This window comes from Aotus nancymaae, unplaced genomic scaffold (assembly GCF_030222135.1).
Source record: "Aotus nancymaae isolate 86718 unplaced genomic scaffold, 86718_ANA_hifiasm-v0.15.2.pri h1tg000131l, whole genome shotgun sequence".
Classification (NCBI taxonomy): Eukaryota; Metazoa; Chordata; class Mammalia; order Primates; family Aotidae; genus Aotus; species Aotus nancymaae.
In genome coordinates this window covers 7,387,582-7,402,563 of record NW_026988546.1, presented here as the reverse complement: position 1 = coordinate 7,402,563, position 14,982 = coordinate 7,387,582, and the positions used below count along the sequence as shown (strand labels likewise).

Here is a 14,982-nt window from a genome sequence, read left to right as displayed (position 1 = left end):
CCCGGCCCTGTCTCCTCAGGTGCTGTGACTGAGGTCCCATGCAGACCCAGCTCCTACTGCGGGCCTCAGATGGGGGTGCCCCCGCTCTGTCCGGGGGGCTGTGCCTGCCCAGCCAGCTCCTCCACCTACAGTGGCCCAGGACAGCGGTGAGTTCCCTCCCCCATCCCCCGAGAGCCTGAGCCCCAACCCCAGCCCCTGGAACTGCTGTCAGCATCCTACATGAGGCCCCACCTTGACAAACCTGTGTGCCTCAGAAATCCAGCCAAGGGGCAGGGCCCAGAGGCAAGCCCCTGTGACCCACTGCCTGGGCTTCCCAGCTAGGGCCAGCCTCTGCCTGCCCCAGGAAAGGGGGTCGGGGGGAAGCACATTGCCCTGGGATGCCCCTGTCAGAGTGCAGGCCCATTCTGTGTGAGGCAGCCAGATGGAGCTCACAAAAATACAGCAGCCCAGTTACATTTGAATTGCAGGTAAAGGATAATACATGTTTACTATAAGTATGGCCCATGCAGTATTCAGGGTGCACTTCTACTAAATCATGCCTCTCTTGTTTATCTGAAATTTGAATAGGACTGGGCATGGAGTATTTCATCCGGTAAGGGCCATCCCATGTCTGGGACTGAAACTCTGACATGATATCCACTCCACAACACCACTCTGCCCAGGGTGAAATGGGCAGGCAGGGCCGGCCTGGCCACCTGGGCATGGCTTATCCACCAACAGGAAGGCAGCTTGGTGCTGTGGCCCCACCAAACTCAAGGCAATCCCAGGACCCCTGACTGGGACAGAGTCCCCCTCCCCCAGCAGCTGAGGCCCCAGGCTAGGGAAATTTGGCCCCTGCTAGTGAGAGGAGAAACCACTGCACACACTGGCCTGGCTCTGTCTCTGCAGCTGTGTCTTTCCCCACTACTGCCCCCCGGGCAGTACCCAACCTCGTGCCTGCCCCGGGGGCTCTGAGGCCCTAAACGGGAGCGGCCTCAGGGTCTCTGAGGAGATGGGCTGCCGCCTCTGTGAAGTGGGCACCTACCAAAGCTGGGTTCTGGATGCCCTGCCCTGCCAGTCCTGCCCACCTGGATTCAGCTGCTCCCAGGGTGAGTCCCAGATTCCAAATTGTATATATTTTATGGATTCAATTCATTCAGTAATTCGGCAAATAACAAACAAGCAGACATAAAGTGAAAATATGTCAGTTAGTGATAAGTGCTGTGAATAGACAAACTAAAGGTGGAATGGTAGAGGAATATTGATGTGTGTGAACATGTATGTATTTGCACTTGGGCAAGCCTGCTGTGGAAGACTTTCAGCAGAGTGCTCAGGGAGGACCTGTACATTATAACTTCATGTCAGCAAACTATAAGGGAAATACAGTACTATTTAAGTGACAATAAAGAAGTAATTAGTAGCTCTCTGAGGAAAGTAAGTTTAGTCACACTCTATCTTCGTGTCAAACAAGAAAATTAATTGTTTGTGGATAAAAAAAGTTAAACGTAAAAACAAAACAGAACAATATTGAGCCATAAAATTGAGGACAATATATAAGCATCTATTTGACCACCGAGAGGAAAGGATATTCTACACTTAAAAGTAATGAAAAAATCATGGCTGGGCACGGTGGCTCATACCTGTAATCAGGCAAAAGAATGATGGGTTTGACTACATCAATATAAATATTTTCATCTATTAGCATAACAAAAGAAAGTAAACAACAAGTTAGACAAACATCTGAGAACTGGACAAAAGACAAGAGATGGTTCATAAACATGAAAATAAAATGACTGATAATAAGTGATTAATATGTGTCTCATTTATACCCAAATAAATGCAAATTCAGAAAACAACGAGATAACATTTTTCTATTTTGGCTGTCTAATTAGATTTTAAAAGTAAAGTTCCTCAGTGATCTCCTGGGTGTGGTTGATAGCTACTGTCTTGTGCTATTGAGTGAGAGAATATGAATTATTGCAGCACTTCTGGAATGCAGTTTGGGAGCATGCATTTGCCGGGTTTAAATGTAGTCTTCAATCACTGTTCTGCCATCAAGTAACACCCAGGAAATAATAAGAAATGTAGACAACATTTAAGTGGTATTCACAATTCACCAGACACTTGCAATAGTAACTCATTTAACCTTCACATCAGCTCCAGGAGATGGTATTATTATCCCTTTCTGTGGATAAGGAAATTGAGGCACAGAGCAGGTAAGTCAGTTGCCCACAGTTGTTCAGCTGGTAGAGGGTAGAATGGAGATTCAAATCCAGCCAGGCTGGCACCTGAGCCCATGTTGCAAAAAAACCGAGCCATCCTGCCTTACCCATGAAGATGATCATAGGATTATCTCATAATACAATGCATCTGGTAAATGATAATATATCCACACGAAATAATATTAGGTGGCAATTAGAATGGTTTTAACAAAGAGTTTTATGACACAGGAAAGATGCTTATTATATCATAGTAAGTGGAAATGCAGGATATGCAATCATTTAAACATCTTAATTATGTGACATTTATAAAAAGTTCAAGAAAACATGCTAAAATATTATGCATGTTGAGAATATTTTCTTCTTCCAGTCTTCATTTTGTAAATGTCCTACATTGTATTTAAATTGCTTTAGAAATCAGAAAAATTAAAAAAAAAGAAAGAAACTTGAGTTATTATGTAAGAGCAAAAATATTGATATTAAACATAACAATCAAAAAACCCTTAAAATTCTTACATGTAAGGCACTTAATATTTATATTCTTCTGTATCTATTTTATTAATACTTGCTAGAGTACCTTTACATTTATTAGAATAGTTCTTTTTCTGGAAATGAATTTATTATTTAATATAACCTTAATCTTTTAAATTCACACGTAAAACTTAAGTACATTAAAAATTTTATATACACACATCCACATTTGCAGAATGCTGTGTAAATACCAACTATTTTTTGTATACTGGGATCCTATTTTTCGTATACTGAAATCTTAATATGTTTCATATTGAAACTCAGAGTTAACTTAGTTTGCTGACACATCTTCTAATTTTAACTTTGTATCTTGGTAGATATTGAATTTTTTTTAAAGTGATGCTTTTTTATAAGGTTATATCAGCCTTAACCAGAGTAGTGACATAAAGGAAATAACATTTTTTATTCTATCCAAGATAAAAGAAAAGGCAGAGTTAATAATAAAACGTGTGCGGAGGTAGTGGGGGAGGTTTCAAACCATAGAACTGGTCTAATTTGATTATGCACAGTTGGTACTTTCCATTCATACTTGTCCCTTTTGTCTTTACATTATTGATTATTATCTCTTGGAAATTCCACCAAATATTTGATGATTTTCCCATAAGTCTGGACGTGAATGTTTTGGCAGCTTAGCCATTAAGCTTTATCCTGGATTTAGGCATTGATAACACTTTTTTTTTTTAGGATGGAAGGTGAGTAGTCATTGGTGAGAGGAAACTATTCTGGGCTGAGAGGCTGCCATGCACTCAGGAAGTCTGCATAAGCCTTAGATGGTTTAATCACTGGATAATTCCAGAGGCAGGCCTTCTTATTATCTCTGGTTTGGTAATGAGCAAACAGGCTCTAAGACTTGCCCAAAGTTGTGCAGCTTGTCAGGACTCAAACTGGAGTGGCAGCCCAGGTTTGTGTGTTTCTGAAACCAGACTCTGCCATCAGGCTGTGCTCCCTGCACTCAGGATGGTTAAACGAGGAACATGGTATTATTTATGCAGTATTTAGACTCTGAATCATCTCCACTGTGGGAGATCCTTCCTCCAATGGGCTCTCAAAATTGTAATCAGAAGTGTGAAGGCAAGGTTATAGTAAGATCAAATTTTAATGCAGATCTTTGTTCCAAGGGTTATGGTCAATGTAAAGGAGGGGTCTGGAGTGTAGGAGACTGTAATTTTGTTTTTCCATTTCCCTGAAGTAAACTCATATGGGCAGCCACAGACACATGCACACACATACACACACCTATGCTTCAGTGACACGTTAGCGAGTGCTGGCGATGTGCTAGGTGTCATGTTGGATTTTAGTGATACAATGAAGAAAAAAATAGACTTAGTTACTAGACTTATGAAACCTACATTCTGAACAAGGAAGATAGAGTTTTAAAAATTCAACCCCTGAATGAAGATCTCATTACAAGTCATGATGAGCATTTTGATGTGAAAACACACGCACATTCTCTTACGTGGGCAGAACTGCCATACATAGCTCAGCATGTCACAAATTTTTTATTCATAGTATGGTAATATTTTTAACAGTACTATTGTATTCAACTTTGACCTTGGAGGCAGGATTTAATAGACCAGGGCAGAAATTCATCAGGTTCTGTTGTGTCAGAAAAATGAATTATTAAGGATATCTTCCAGAAGCAAAAATTCATTGCCTTGAAATTTTATTTATTTTATATGGCTGAAAGTTCTGAGAATTGGTTACTATGAAAATCTTCTAAGTTGATTTTCAAAAAATATGTGTGCCAGAAGATTTTTAAACCTTCATAAGATAGGTATGCTTTTGTCTGAAAGCTTTGACTGAATCTGTTTTATTCTATTTTCTAGAGAAGCCATTTGAAGCAGAATCCAAACCATGAATTGTAGAGAATTAACGTTGACCCTTTGGGTGCTTATATTTGTAAGCACCACAGGTAAGTGATTATAAATACTCACAAACATATTTTATTAGTAATTGAGAAATGATGCTCAAGTTTTTTCTTTTAATATAAAGATGGCTACTGAAGATGCTGAATTTATTAAGATTAGTGACCTAATTTATTAAGATTGGTGACGTTGCCAACCATTTGGTATCCCAGACTTAGAGATAAGAGTCACAGGAATGGGATCAAGTAAAAAAGACGTACATGGTGTTATCAGAAAAGAAAAGATTCTGCAGTCCAAGTTTATGTAGTGAGAGCAGAGTGAAAAACTTGCATCTTGAAGTAAATTACATTTGTCTGAGGTGAAAATTTCTTTCATGTTACTTGAAATTGAGGAGGTGATAGCCATCTTTGTTATTGGGTTTTAGAAAGTTTGAAACACTCTCCTTCCTGAGAGGAGGCAAATATTCATCTCATTATTTAAGTAATAATGAAAAATGTAAATGAAAAATATATTAGAGAGGTTTAAAAAAATAAAATGAGAAGGCATATACAAAAAAGAGTCTGGCTAGACCAGGGAGTTCAAGTAGGCTTCACAGTAGATGTCAAATACCAATTTTAATTTATTAGCAGTGATTGTCTAGAGTTCTTTTTTTTTTATTGAGAAGGATTCCGAGACTCCATTCTTTAGAGTTCCATAATTGAATAGCAAGACATTCCTTAGGCTTTGGGAAAGAAAATGGGAGCACAAATATTAATTTGCCTTGCTGTATTATCTGGGAGAGGGAAGCACATGGGCCTGTGTTCCCTGCTTTGAGAATTACTGCTGAAGAGATAGCAGAATTAAGCTTTTAGTACTTTCAAATAACACAGGTCCAATCTCAGGGTATATTTACTTATGTGGATCCAATTATTGTTGAGATACCTGCAATACAATCCTACCCAGATGGTAAAGGAATGAGGTAGATATTTGTTTTTTCATATGCAATGATCTGTCAGAAATAAGTGGAAAAGCAAGGTGAAGGAAAATGTGTCATGAGTCCCATGTCCTGTGGACATACACTAACAGCCTTGCACCTCGTTACAATGACAGCATGATTCAGGCACAGAAACAGCCATGTAGCCTATTGTGCAAGGTTGCCAAATTCCTCGCTGTCTGCCCTGGAGAGCACTTTTCATGAATGGTTTCCTCTAGGGAGACATGACAATGTTCTACATATAGGATTCACTGAACCTAGTTGAGTTTAAGTGACAAAATTTTATGATTGTTCAAACTGAAGACAGTTTCAAACACAGACTTTATTGTTGTTGGCCCTGCTGGGTTCTTATACTGTGTTCAAAGAAAAATAGGAGTGCCTATTTTGGCACTTGGAACTCTGCACACCTTGAACTCCTCTCATTTATCCCAACAAGGACCATTTCCAACAAGCATTATGGTAATCAAAAAGTCTCTAATGGTAAACACATAATTAGATATCCAAAGCTACTAGCTGCCCAGGGGATGAGGTGTGGACTTTTGACTATCAACCTCCCACCTCTGGAGAGTGTGTAATTCAGATTAGGTTTTTTCAAATGATAATACTTCCAGAGAGCACATGTCCATCCAACACAGTCATGTGTTTATAGAAGCTTTTTAAGACCCGCCAAAACCTGGAAACCCAGAAATAACCCAATATGCAATAGACATTTGTTTAATAAACCAAATCCCCAACATGTATCCCTTTATAAAATGGATAAATTGCCAAATAATGACACAATTAGATACTACATGACAATGAGAAAGGAACACATCACTGCTATAGCATGAATGCCTTTATAACTTAATCATGTCAAAATAACACAGACATAAAGGAGCACATATTGTATGGTCTATACATTTTATCATATTAAGTCTAAAACAGGAAAATAAATGAACTGTTAATGACTCATCATGGTTTTCAGTGTCAATTGAAATTGACACCCACATATACAAATGTATCACACCTTCTATGTTAAAGTATTAATGTAAAATAGCGATTGCATAGCAACCAGAAAACATAAAGTTGGCGCTCCATAACTCTTGTTCTTTGAGTTAGATTTGACATCCACGTCTTCAAAGAATGTGTATTAGTTCATTCTCATGCTGCTAATAAAAACATACCTGAGACTGGGTGATTTATAAAGAAAAACAGTTTTATTGGCTCACAGTTCTGTATGGCTGGGGTGGCCTCAGGAAACTTACAATCATGGTGGAAGGGGAAACAAACACATCCTTCTTCACATGGTGGCATCAAGGAGAAGTGCTTAGCAAAAGGGGAAAAACCCCTTATAAAAACATCAGATCTCATGAGAACCCACTCACTATCAGAAAAGCATTAGGGTAATTACCCCAATGAATAAATTACCTTTCACCAGGTCCCTCCTATGACACATGGGGCCTATGGGAACTACAATTCAAGGTGATTTGGGTGGGGAGACAGCCAAATCATATCATTCCACCCTTGGCCTCTCCAAAATCTCATGTCCTCACATTTCAAAACACAATTATGCCTTTCCAACAGTCCCCTAAGGCCTTCACTCTTTCCAGCATTAACTCAAAAATCCAAGTCCAAAGTCTCATCTGAGACAAGTCAAGCACCTTCCTCCTATGAGTCTATAAAATCAAAAGCAAAGTAGTTACTTCCTAGATACAATGGAAGTACAGGCATTGAGTAAATACACCCTTCGAAATGAGAGAAGTTGACTAAAATGAAGGGGCTACAGGCCCCATGCAAGTTCTAAATTTAATAGGGCAGTCATTAAACCTTCAAGTTCCAAAATGATCTCCTTTGACTCTATGTCTCATATCCAGGTCATGCTGCTGCAAGAGGTAGGATCTCATGGCCTTGGGCAGCTGTGTTCCTGTGTCTTTGCAGGGTACAGCTCCCCTTCTGGCTTCTTTCATGGGCTAGTGTTGAGTTTCTGGGCTTTTCCAGGTGCATGGTGCAAGCTATCAGTGAATCTATCATTCTGGGGCCTGGAGGATGGTGGCCCTCTTCTTTTAGCTCCACTAGCAGGGTCCCAATGGGGACTTTGTGTGGGATCCCCAACACCACATTTCCCTTCCATAGTACTCTAGCAGAGGTTCTCCATGAGGGCTCCACCCCTATGGCAAACTTTTGCCTGTACATCCAGCATTTCTATACATTCTCTGAAATCTAGGCATAGGTTCCCAAACATCAATTCTTGACTTCTGTGCACTTGCCGACTCAACCCCATGTAGAAGTCCAGGCTCAACACCATGTAGAAGCTGCCAAGGTTTGAGGCTTGCACCCTCTGAAGTCACAGCCCGATCTGGTATCTTGGCCTGTTTTAGCAATGGCTAGAGGGCTGGGATGCAGGGCACCAAGTCCCTAGGCTGCACACATCAGAGGGCCCTGTGCTCAGCCCAGGAAACCATTTTTTCTCCTAGGCCTCTGGGCTTGTAATGGGAGGGGCTTCTGTGAAGATCTCCGACATGCCTTAGAAACATTTTCCCCATTGTCTTGGCAATTAACATTTGAGTCCTGCATAAGAACATTTCTTATGCAAAATTATGCAACCAGCTTTAATTTCTTTCCAGAAAATGGGTTTTTTTCTTCAACCACATCCTCAGGCTGCAAATTTTCCAAACTTTTAAGCTCTGTCACCTCTTGAATGCTTTGCTCTTAAGAAATTTCTTTTGCCAGATAATCATCTCTCAAGTTCAAAGTTCCATAGATCTCTAGGGCAAGGGCAAAATGCAACCAATCACTTTGCTAAAGCATAACAAGAGTCACCTATGCTCCAGTTTCCAACAAGTTCCTCATCTCCATCTGAGAACACCTCAGCCTATACTTTATTGTCCATGTAATTATCAGCATTTTGGTCAAAGCCATTCAACAAGTCTCTAGGAAGTTCCAAACTTTTCCATATTTTCTTATCTTCTGAGCCCTCTGAACTGTTCCAACCTCTGCCTGTTACCTAGTTCCAAAGTCACTTCCGCATTTTTGGGTGTTTTTACAGTAGTGCTCCACTCCTGGTACCAGTTTACTGTATTAGCCCATTCTCACACTGCTAATAAAGACACACCTGAGACTGGGTAATTTATAAGGGAAAGAGATTCAATGGGCTTACAGTTCCGCAGGGCTGGGGAGGCCTCAGGAAACTTACAAAAGGGGGAAAAGCCCCTTATAGAACCATCAGATCTAGTGAGAACTTATTACCTTCCACTGGGTACCTCCAGTGACATGTGGAGATTATGGGAATTACAATTCAAGTTGAGATTTGGGTGGGGCCACAGCCAAACCATATCAGAATGCTTCTGCCACAACACTTCCTCTTTATGCTGTGGTTAACAATTTTGAGTTAAAACCAGATTGCTGCTTTGAGAAATAAACCCTGACTACACAGAGGGCATTCTGTTCATGTCTGAGAGAAAATGTTTCATTCAATTTAAATATTCTCATCCTCAAAATGTGATAAAAGTGCACCCAAGAGCCATCAGAAGATTGATTATGAGAAAGACCCATTAATGCTGACCTTGAAGTACCAGAGCACAGAAAGAGGGGAAGGAGCACCTATCCTGTGTAGATGAGGGTCAGGTATATTTTCAAAGCCAGACAATCTGGGTCAATCGAGAAAGAGGGAAAGTGACACATATGCAAATTTGGATTGATATTATATAAATGAACTCTTGATTATCCACATGGTGACCTACAGCAATAACAAATGTACACACACCCTAAGTTACATAGGCACACCTTTAACCACACTTACACGTGCTGGGGAATGTTAGATAGGCAGGGTGAATGCAAGGTGTGTGAGATTTCTGATGATGCAGAGGAAGAACGCCAAATTGCTAGGTTTCTTGTTTTTCACTGAGACTCCTCAGCTGGGTATGTTTTGAGGTAGGTATGAAAACGCTGTGACTTCTGTGGCTTTCCTTATGAAGAAGTTAAAATGTGTAATATTTTCTTTTAAAAGATGACACATTTATCAGTCTTCTAGCTACGATTATTTAAATTCTGATACCCTCCTGTTGGGGAGAAGCTGTCAGAAGTTGTGTTTTCATCTATGTTCTGAAAGTGCCTTATCCCTTCTAGTGTTGAAAAGGTTGATGAAAAAATAAAAGAACCCACAAGAAAGTGACACCAAGATTTCTCAGGGCTTTCTTACTGACTTTGCTTCTTCACCTAATACATTAGGAGACAGAAAGTTACCTTTGTCATTTTGGTTTTTGTTTTTATTTCTTTTTACTTTACTAATCTTTTGAAGAGTCTTCTTGTACTTCACGTCCCCACATTACTGCGGTTGAAGGGGAACCTTTCTATCTGAAATATTGCTCGTCTTCACATGAACATAAGATTGAAGCAAACACCAGAAGATGGCAAAAAAGCAGTGGATCACAGAAACGTGTGGAGCTGAACCCAAGCAGTTCACCAAGAATTGGTTTGCAAGATCATGCTTTGGAGTTTTGGCCTGTTGAGTTGAATGACACGGGATCTTACTTTTTCCAAATGGGGTGAGTAACGGTTTCTTTTTAGAGTGTATTTTATAGCCCTCTTGTCCTTTGTTCAGCAACTCAAATATGCATTAATCTGAAAGGTCAAATAATCAGCACATCTTTTTCTTTCCTACTCTTCCTACAACATGAAATACGTTCTTTGTTATAGAACAAAATAAATTTATCTCTCTCTGTTTATTTTCTTAATGACCTTAGTAAAAGGAGGTTACCTTAATAGGATTTCTTTTTAGGGGATCCTTGTCAATAAGAAGTCGCAATTGCATGAAAGTCAGTTTTAAAATTCAGCTGCTCCTATTGTCTAGATGCCCCCAGTCAAATGAAATCAGTGGCTCAGACTTCACAGTAATATTAATGTATTGTGAAGGGGACAGTGTCAGCTTCCTGGGTGGCATCCTTGGTGGGGAACAGACATGGGGTTGATGCAGACACACATGAGTCCAGTCTGCAGTGGTTCAATGGGAGCCAGAAGGCAGTGCTAGTGGAGCGTGTGCATCTGGCAGCCAATCACAACCCACAGCTTGGGGCAGTGAGAGAGTGCAACATGGAAATGCTTTGAAGTTTACTCATGGGGTGTCCCTAGATTTTGCCAGGATACTCATAATTTAGTTGCGTAACTTCCATGAAATGAGTGCAGTCAACTGAAAGCATCACCTACACTTACTGAATGCGTTTCTCTTTAGATGTACCTACCTACATATGTAGGTATTGTTATAGAGACTTGAGACTGACCTGCAGGAAATAGCTCAGTGCCAGCTGAAGGATGATGGTGTGCAGATTTCATATGTAGCAGATTTCTTTTAGAAGCACTTCTAGACTGAGTCTTGATCATTATCAACCATGCTGTTGAGAGCAGAGTGAGCTATCACTATGAAAGCTTGGTAGCAGTCCTGTGGTTTTGCACCAAATTAGGTCATTTTTGTTTGTTTTTATACATAGGAAATCCCAGGCCTTAGAAAAAATTAAATAGATCTTTTGATAAACACCAATACATCTTCAGGTGACCTTTGAAAAACAATAATTACAGAAATGGGTCACAACTGGGATTTTTCATAACTCTAAGGACGAATGAATACTCACAAATGGGGTAAAGGAAAAAGAACAACAAACACATCTGCCCCCGCTTTTGACTCCTGATTGAATGAAATTTATTTAAAGGAATAAAGTATTCTGGACAGGGCATAGAGAGCACATTGAAAGGAACAGCCAGGCATCTATGATCATCACTTGGAAATAACAGAAGCAAATGGTATTGGTCATCTTTCTGACATAGGGAGTAGAGAATACAGTCTGACTTAGGAAACAACAATGGAAGCAAAAGATTGAGGTAGGATTTCAGAGAGGTGTGGAGAGACAGGGTAGCAGACAGGAGATGCTGAGAAAAATGAGGTGTCCCAGAGTGGATATTGGAGACTGATCACTGTGAGAGTGAAGTGATGAGGAGAGAAGCAGCTTTGACGATGGCTTTGACGATAAATGGGATTCTACATGGAAGCAGGTTGTTTTAGACACCTAGGAGCATAGAAGATACAGACATCTTCAAATATAGTGCAATTGGTAAGCAGTATTTACTGCAGATGTGTGTGTGTGTGTGTGTGCACATGCATGTACAGACACGTGTGTTGTGCAATTGGTAAGCAGTATTTACTGCAGATGTGTGTGTGTGTATGTACACATGTGTGTTCTAACTTAGGTGTGTAAGCCTTTGTAGTTTGATGTGGAATCTATCACTGAACAGACTTTACACCTGAAATTTTCCCATTAGAACAGTAATTCTTTAATTCTTAGGAGTCCATTGCTAATGATCAAATGCCACTAAAGACTGATAATTCAGTCCTGCAGTGAAAATCACTTTGTCTCACCAAATTTTAAGAAAAAAAACAACTAAGAAGGAAGGGGATATAGGAGTTTTCAATGATAGAGGTGAAGAAATGAAGGTGTAGAGAAATGCACACACAGAAATGTAATAATCAGATCCTAGGCTGACAGGCAGCAAGTTCAGCTTGGTGAGCAGCCTCAGAAGAGGGGGCTGGTGCTTATCCCCTGGTGTGTGTGGACAAAAATGAGTGGCCTTCATAACCAGGATGGGCTGGGCCTGTGGCAGGAAAGTGTGGTCACAGCCTTGGGCCAGTTGGCCTAAGTGTTCACCAGCCTTGGAGTTCCTGGATGGCAGGTGCAGTGTGATGTTGCTTGTTTCAGCATTCCCATTGCAGTGTCCTGCACATGGAGTATAATCAGTCCTCTAGCATTTGTTGAGCATTAGGAATTGAGGATTACAGAGGTAGAGAACAATGCAATCTGACAAGATGGGAATATTCATGTACTCTATTCCTTTTAAGCAACAGGTCAGAGAGATCCAGAAATCTCTGTCTCTCCAGTTCATCAAGGCTGGGGAGACTTTACAAAAATACACTGGAGAGGAAGATTCTGCCAATGGGATTCTGAATCCATTTCAAGGACCAGATAGCTCTATCATGTCCCATGGCTGCTGACCCATTGTCTCTAACCATGACAACAGTCTGCCACCTTCTCCAGTCATGGCCAATCTTTCATAAAGTCATGCCCAAGGTGAAGGGGCCAGATTCATTGGATTGTGAAAGTGATTAGAATTGTGCAAAGCACTTCTGGCCTTTGGGGCCAAATAGATGTGCATTTGCATCCTGGCCCCATCTTGTAGCAAGTGTGTGCCCTGAGCAAGTTGTTTAACCTCTCTGAGATTTAGCATTCTCATTGGAGCCTAAGGAAAATAGTCATCTCCCTTGCACTTACATAGTCTAACACTTGGAACTCAGTAAGTGCTAGTCCTGTTTTCCTTCTATCCTATTGAAGGGGAACTGGAAGAGCCTAAAGTGAGCACACATGTGTCAGGCATATAGGATAACTTAACAACAAGTGTCTGCTGTGTTTAGTAAACGAATCTACATATCCCAGGTGCAGGGTAAGCTAACATCAAATTGGAAACATTTTCTTTTTAAGAACTTCATTTAAAAAATACTGTATCTTTTTCCAATTCTAGATCACTAATTTATTTCTTCCTTCCCTTCCCTCCCTCCCTCCCTCCCTCCCTCCCTCCCTCCCTTCCTTCCCTCCTTCCCTCTCTTCTTTCTTTCTTCTTTTTCTTTCTTTCCCTTCCTTCCTTCCTTCCTTCCTTCCTTCCTTCCTTCCTTCCTTCCTTCCTTTCCTTCTGTCTGTCTTCCTCTCTTTCAACAGAGTTTTGCTGTTGTTACCCAAGCTGGAGTGCAACAGCACAATCTCGGCTTGCTGCCACCTCCGCCTCCTGCCTCAGCCTCCCAAGTAGCTGGGATTACAGGCACCCACCACTACACCCAGCTAAGTTTTGTATCTTTAGTAGAGACGGGGTTTTACCATATTAGTCAGGCTGGTCTCAAACTCCTGACCTCAGGTGATCCACCTGTCTCAGCCTCCCAAAGTGCTGGGATTACAGGAGTGAGCCACTGCACCTGGCCTAGTGATAGTCCTGATCACTAATTTCTGATCAGGAGGAAAAACAACTATAAAATCTACTCATACTCACTTTTGGTCAGTAAGGCATTTAAAGAGCTAATTCAATTACACTGAGGGCAGCAACTCCAGACTTTGGTTTATTCAACAGTAAGAGAAGGGGATTGGAACAAATTGCCTTGAGAAACATGAAACCTAACGCATATACACACACATTTAGAAAACAACATCAGGAGTTTATAGACTTGGTGAAACCAAAGCCAACCTCCAATCCTGGACTAAGACTCTCTAAACTTATCCATCACCAAAGATCATTGACATTGTAAACATCTCCTGTTCTGACATCCATAATATATTGTCTGCAGTAGGATATGTACGTGTGTGTGTGTTTGTGTGTTTGCGTGCATGTGTGTGTTTCTCTGTGTGTGTAGACTGCTCAGGTTTTCATTTTTTACCTCCTGCTCCCATGACAGTTGTTAAATTTCTTGCTCCTCTGAACCAAAAGGAGGCAGAGCAGGGTTTGCACATCAATGAATCGATCTCTTTAAAAAAATAAAGGAAAAATATAGCATTGGTTACTAAAGGGAAGAGGGTGACATTTGCAAAGTTTCTGTAGCATTATAAAATACATTTACATCTTTATTCCATAGAAATCATACTCAGGAATGGAACTTAAGTGTCATCAGAAGAAATAAACACAGCTGTTTCACTGAGAAACAAGTAACTAGTAAAGCTGTGAGAGTTAAAAAATTTTTGCAGATAACCTGTGAAAACAGTTACTATCAAAAACTGGTCAACAGCACATCATTGTATAAGGTAATGCTTTTTATAATATTTTAACTTTAAGACTTGATGGAAAAGATAAAATTCCCAAATCAGGGGCTGAGGGCTACCATTTTGGTCTCATAACAAAGAAGCTGCCTGACCCCACATGGCCTACTGGCCCTGTTTGAGCCAAGTTCCTCACTGGTTTGTTGCCAAGAGCTGATACATAGTATTGATATGTGTTCCACAGTATTTTCCCTGGATTTGGTGTTCAATAAATGATCACAGCTTCCTCTCCCACACCCTTCCTTCATTTTCCTTCTCTTTCAATAAGTTAATTTTTAGGAATGCTAATTTAAGGATTTCCATTTCTCCTGTCACACATACTTAATATTTAAAACTCGATTGTATATGTTTTTCTGAATATATTAGTTTATTTTATAAAATTAGAAGATGGAAAACTGAAAAATGAAGAAAGCAAAAATCACTCATAATTTCATCAGTTAGAGACTTTGTGGTTTTTTTCTGTGAAGCATCTGGTTTTTAAAAGCGGTCTTTTTTTTTTTATTGCTTTTTTCTTCTAAAAATCATGTTGTGACTATCCCTTCACATCTTTAAATAATCTTCGAAGCATGGGCTTTCATTTTGCATGTGCCTGGTTTCAT

General features: G+C 40.3%; 2 protein-coding genes across 8 annotated transcripts in view; one reads left to right on the top strand and one right to left on the bottom strand.

Annotated features, from left to right (window-relative positions):
- The window catches only part of LOC135272767 (interleukin-18 receptor 1-like), a 40,983-nt gene that overhangs the window by 2,196 nt on the left and 23,805 nt on the right, over positions 1–14,982 (top strand). For 3 of the 6 annotated variants that reach the window (XM_064371361.1, XM_064371359.1, XM_064371360.1), the window contains exons 2-5: positions 20–146; positions 4,556–4,641; positions 9,844–10,090; positions 14,203–14,368. In XM_064371361.1, the coding sequence (XP_064227431.1) occupies positions 4,584–4,641; positions 9,844–10,090; positions 14,203–14,368 (471 nt within the window). In that variant the 5' untranslated portion in view covers positions 20–146; positions 4,556–4,583. Of the gene's footprint in view, positions 1–19; positions 147–888; positions 1,089–4,555; positions 4,642–9,843; positions 10,091–14,202; positions 14,369–14,982 lie in introns of those variants that run through there. The other 3 variants (XM_064371363.1, XM_064371362.1, XM_064371358.1) reach the window with 3 other exon arrangements.
- Positions 11,387–14,982, bottom strand: part of LOC135272768 (mitogen-activated protein kinase kinase kinase kinase 4-like) — a 94,025-nt gene continuing 90,429 nt past the window's right edge. For both annotated transcript variants that reach the window (XR_010340730.1, XR_010340731.1), the window contains 2 exons: positions 14,008–14,094; positions 11,387–11,602 (listed from right to left, as the gene is read on the bottom strand). The gene's annotated coding sequence lies outside the window, so the exon portion shown is untranslated. The remainder of the gene's footprint in view (positions 11,603–14,007; positions 14,095–14,982) is intronic.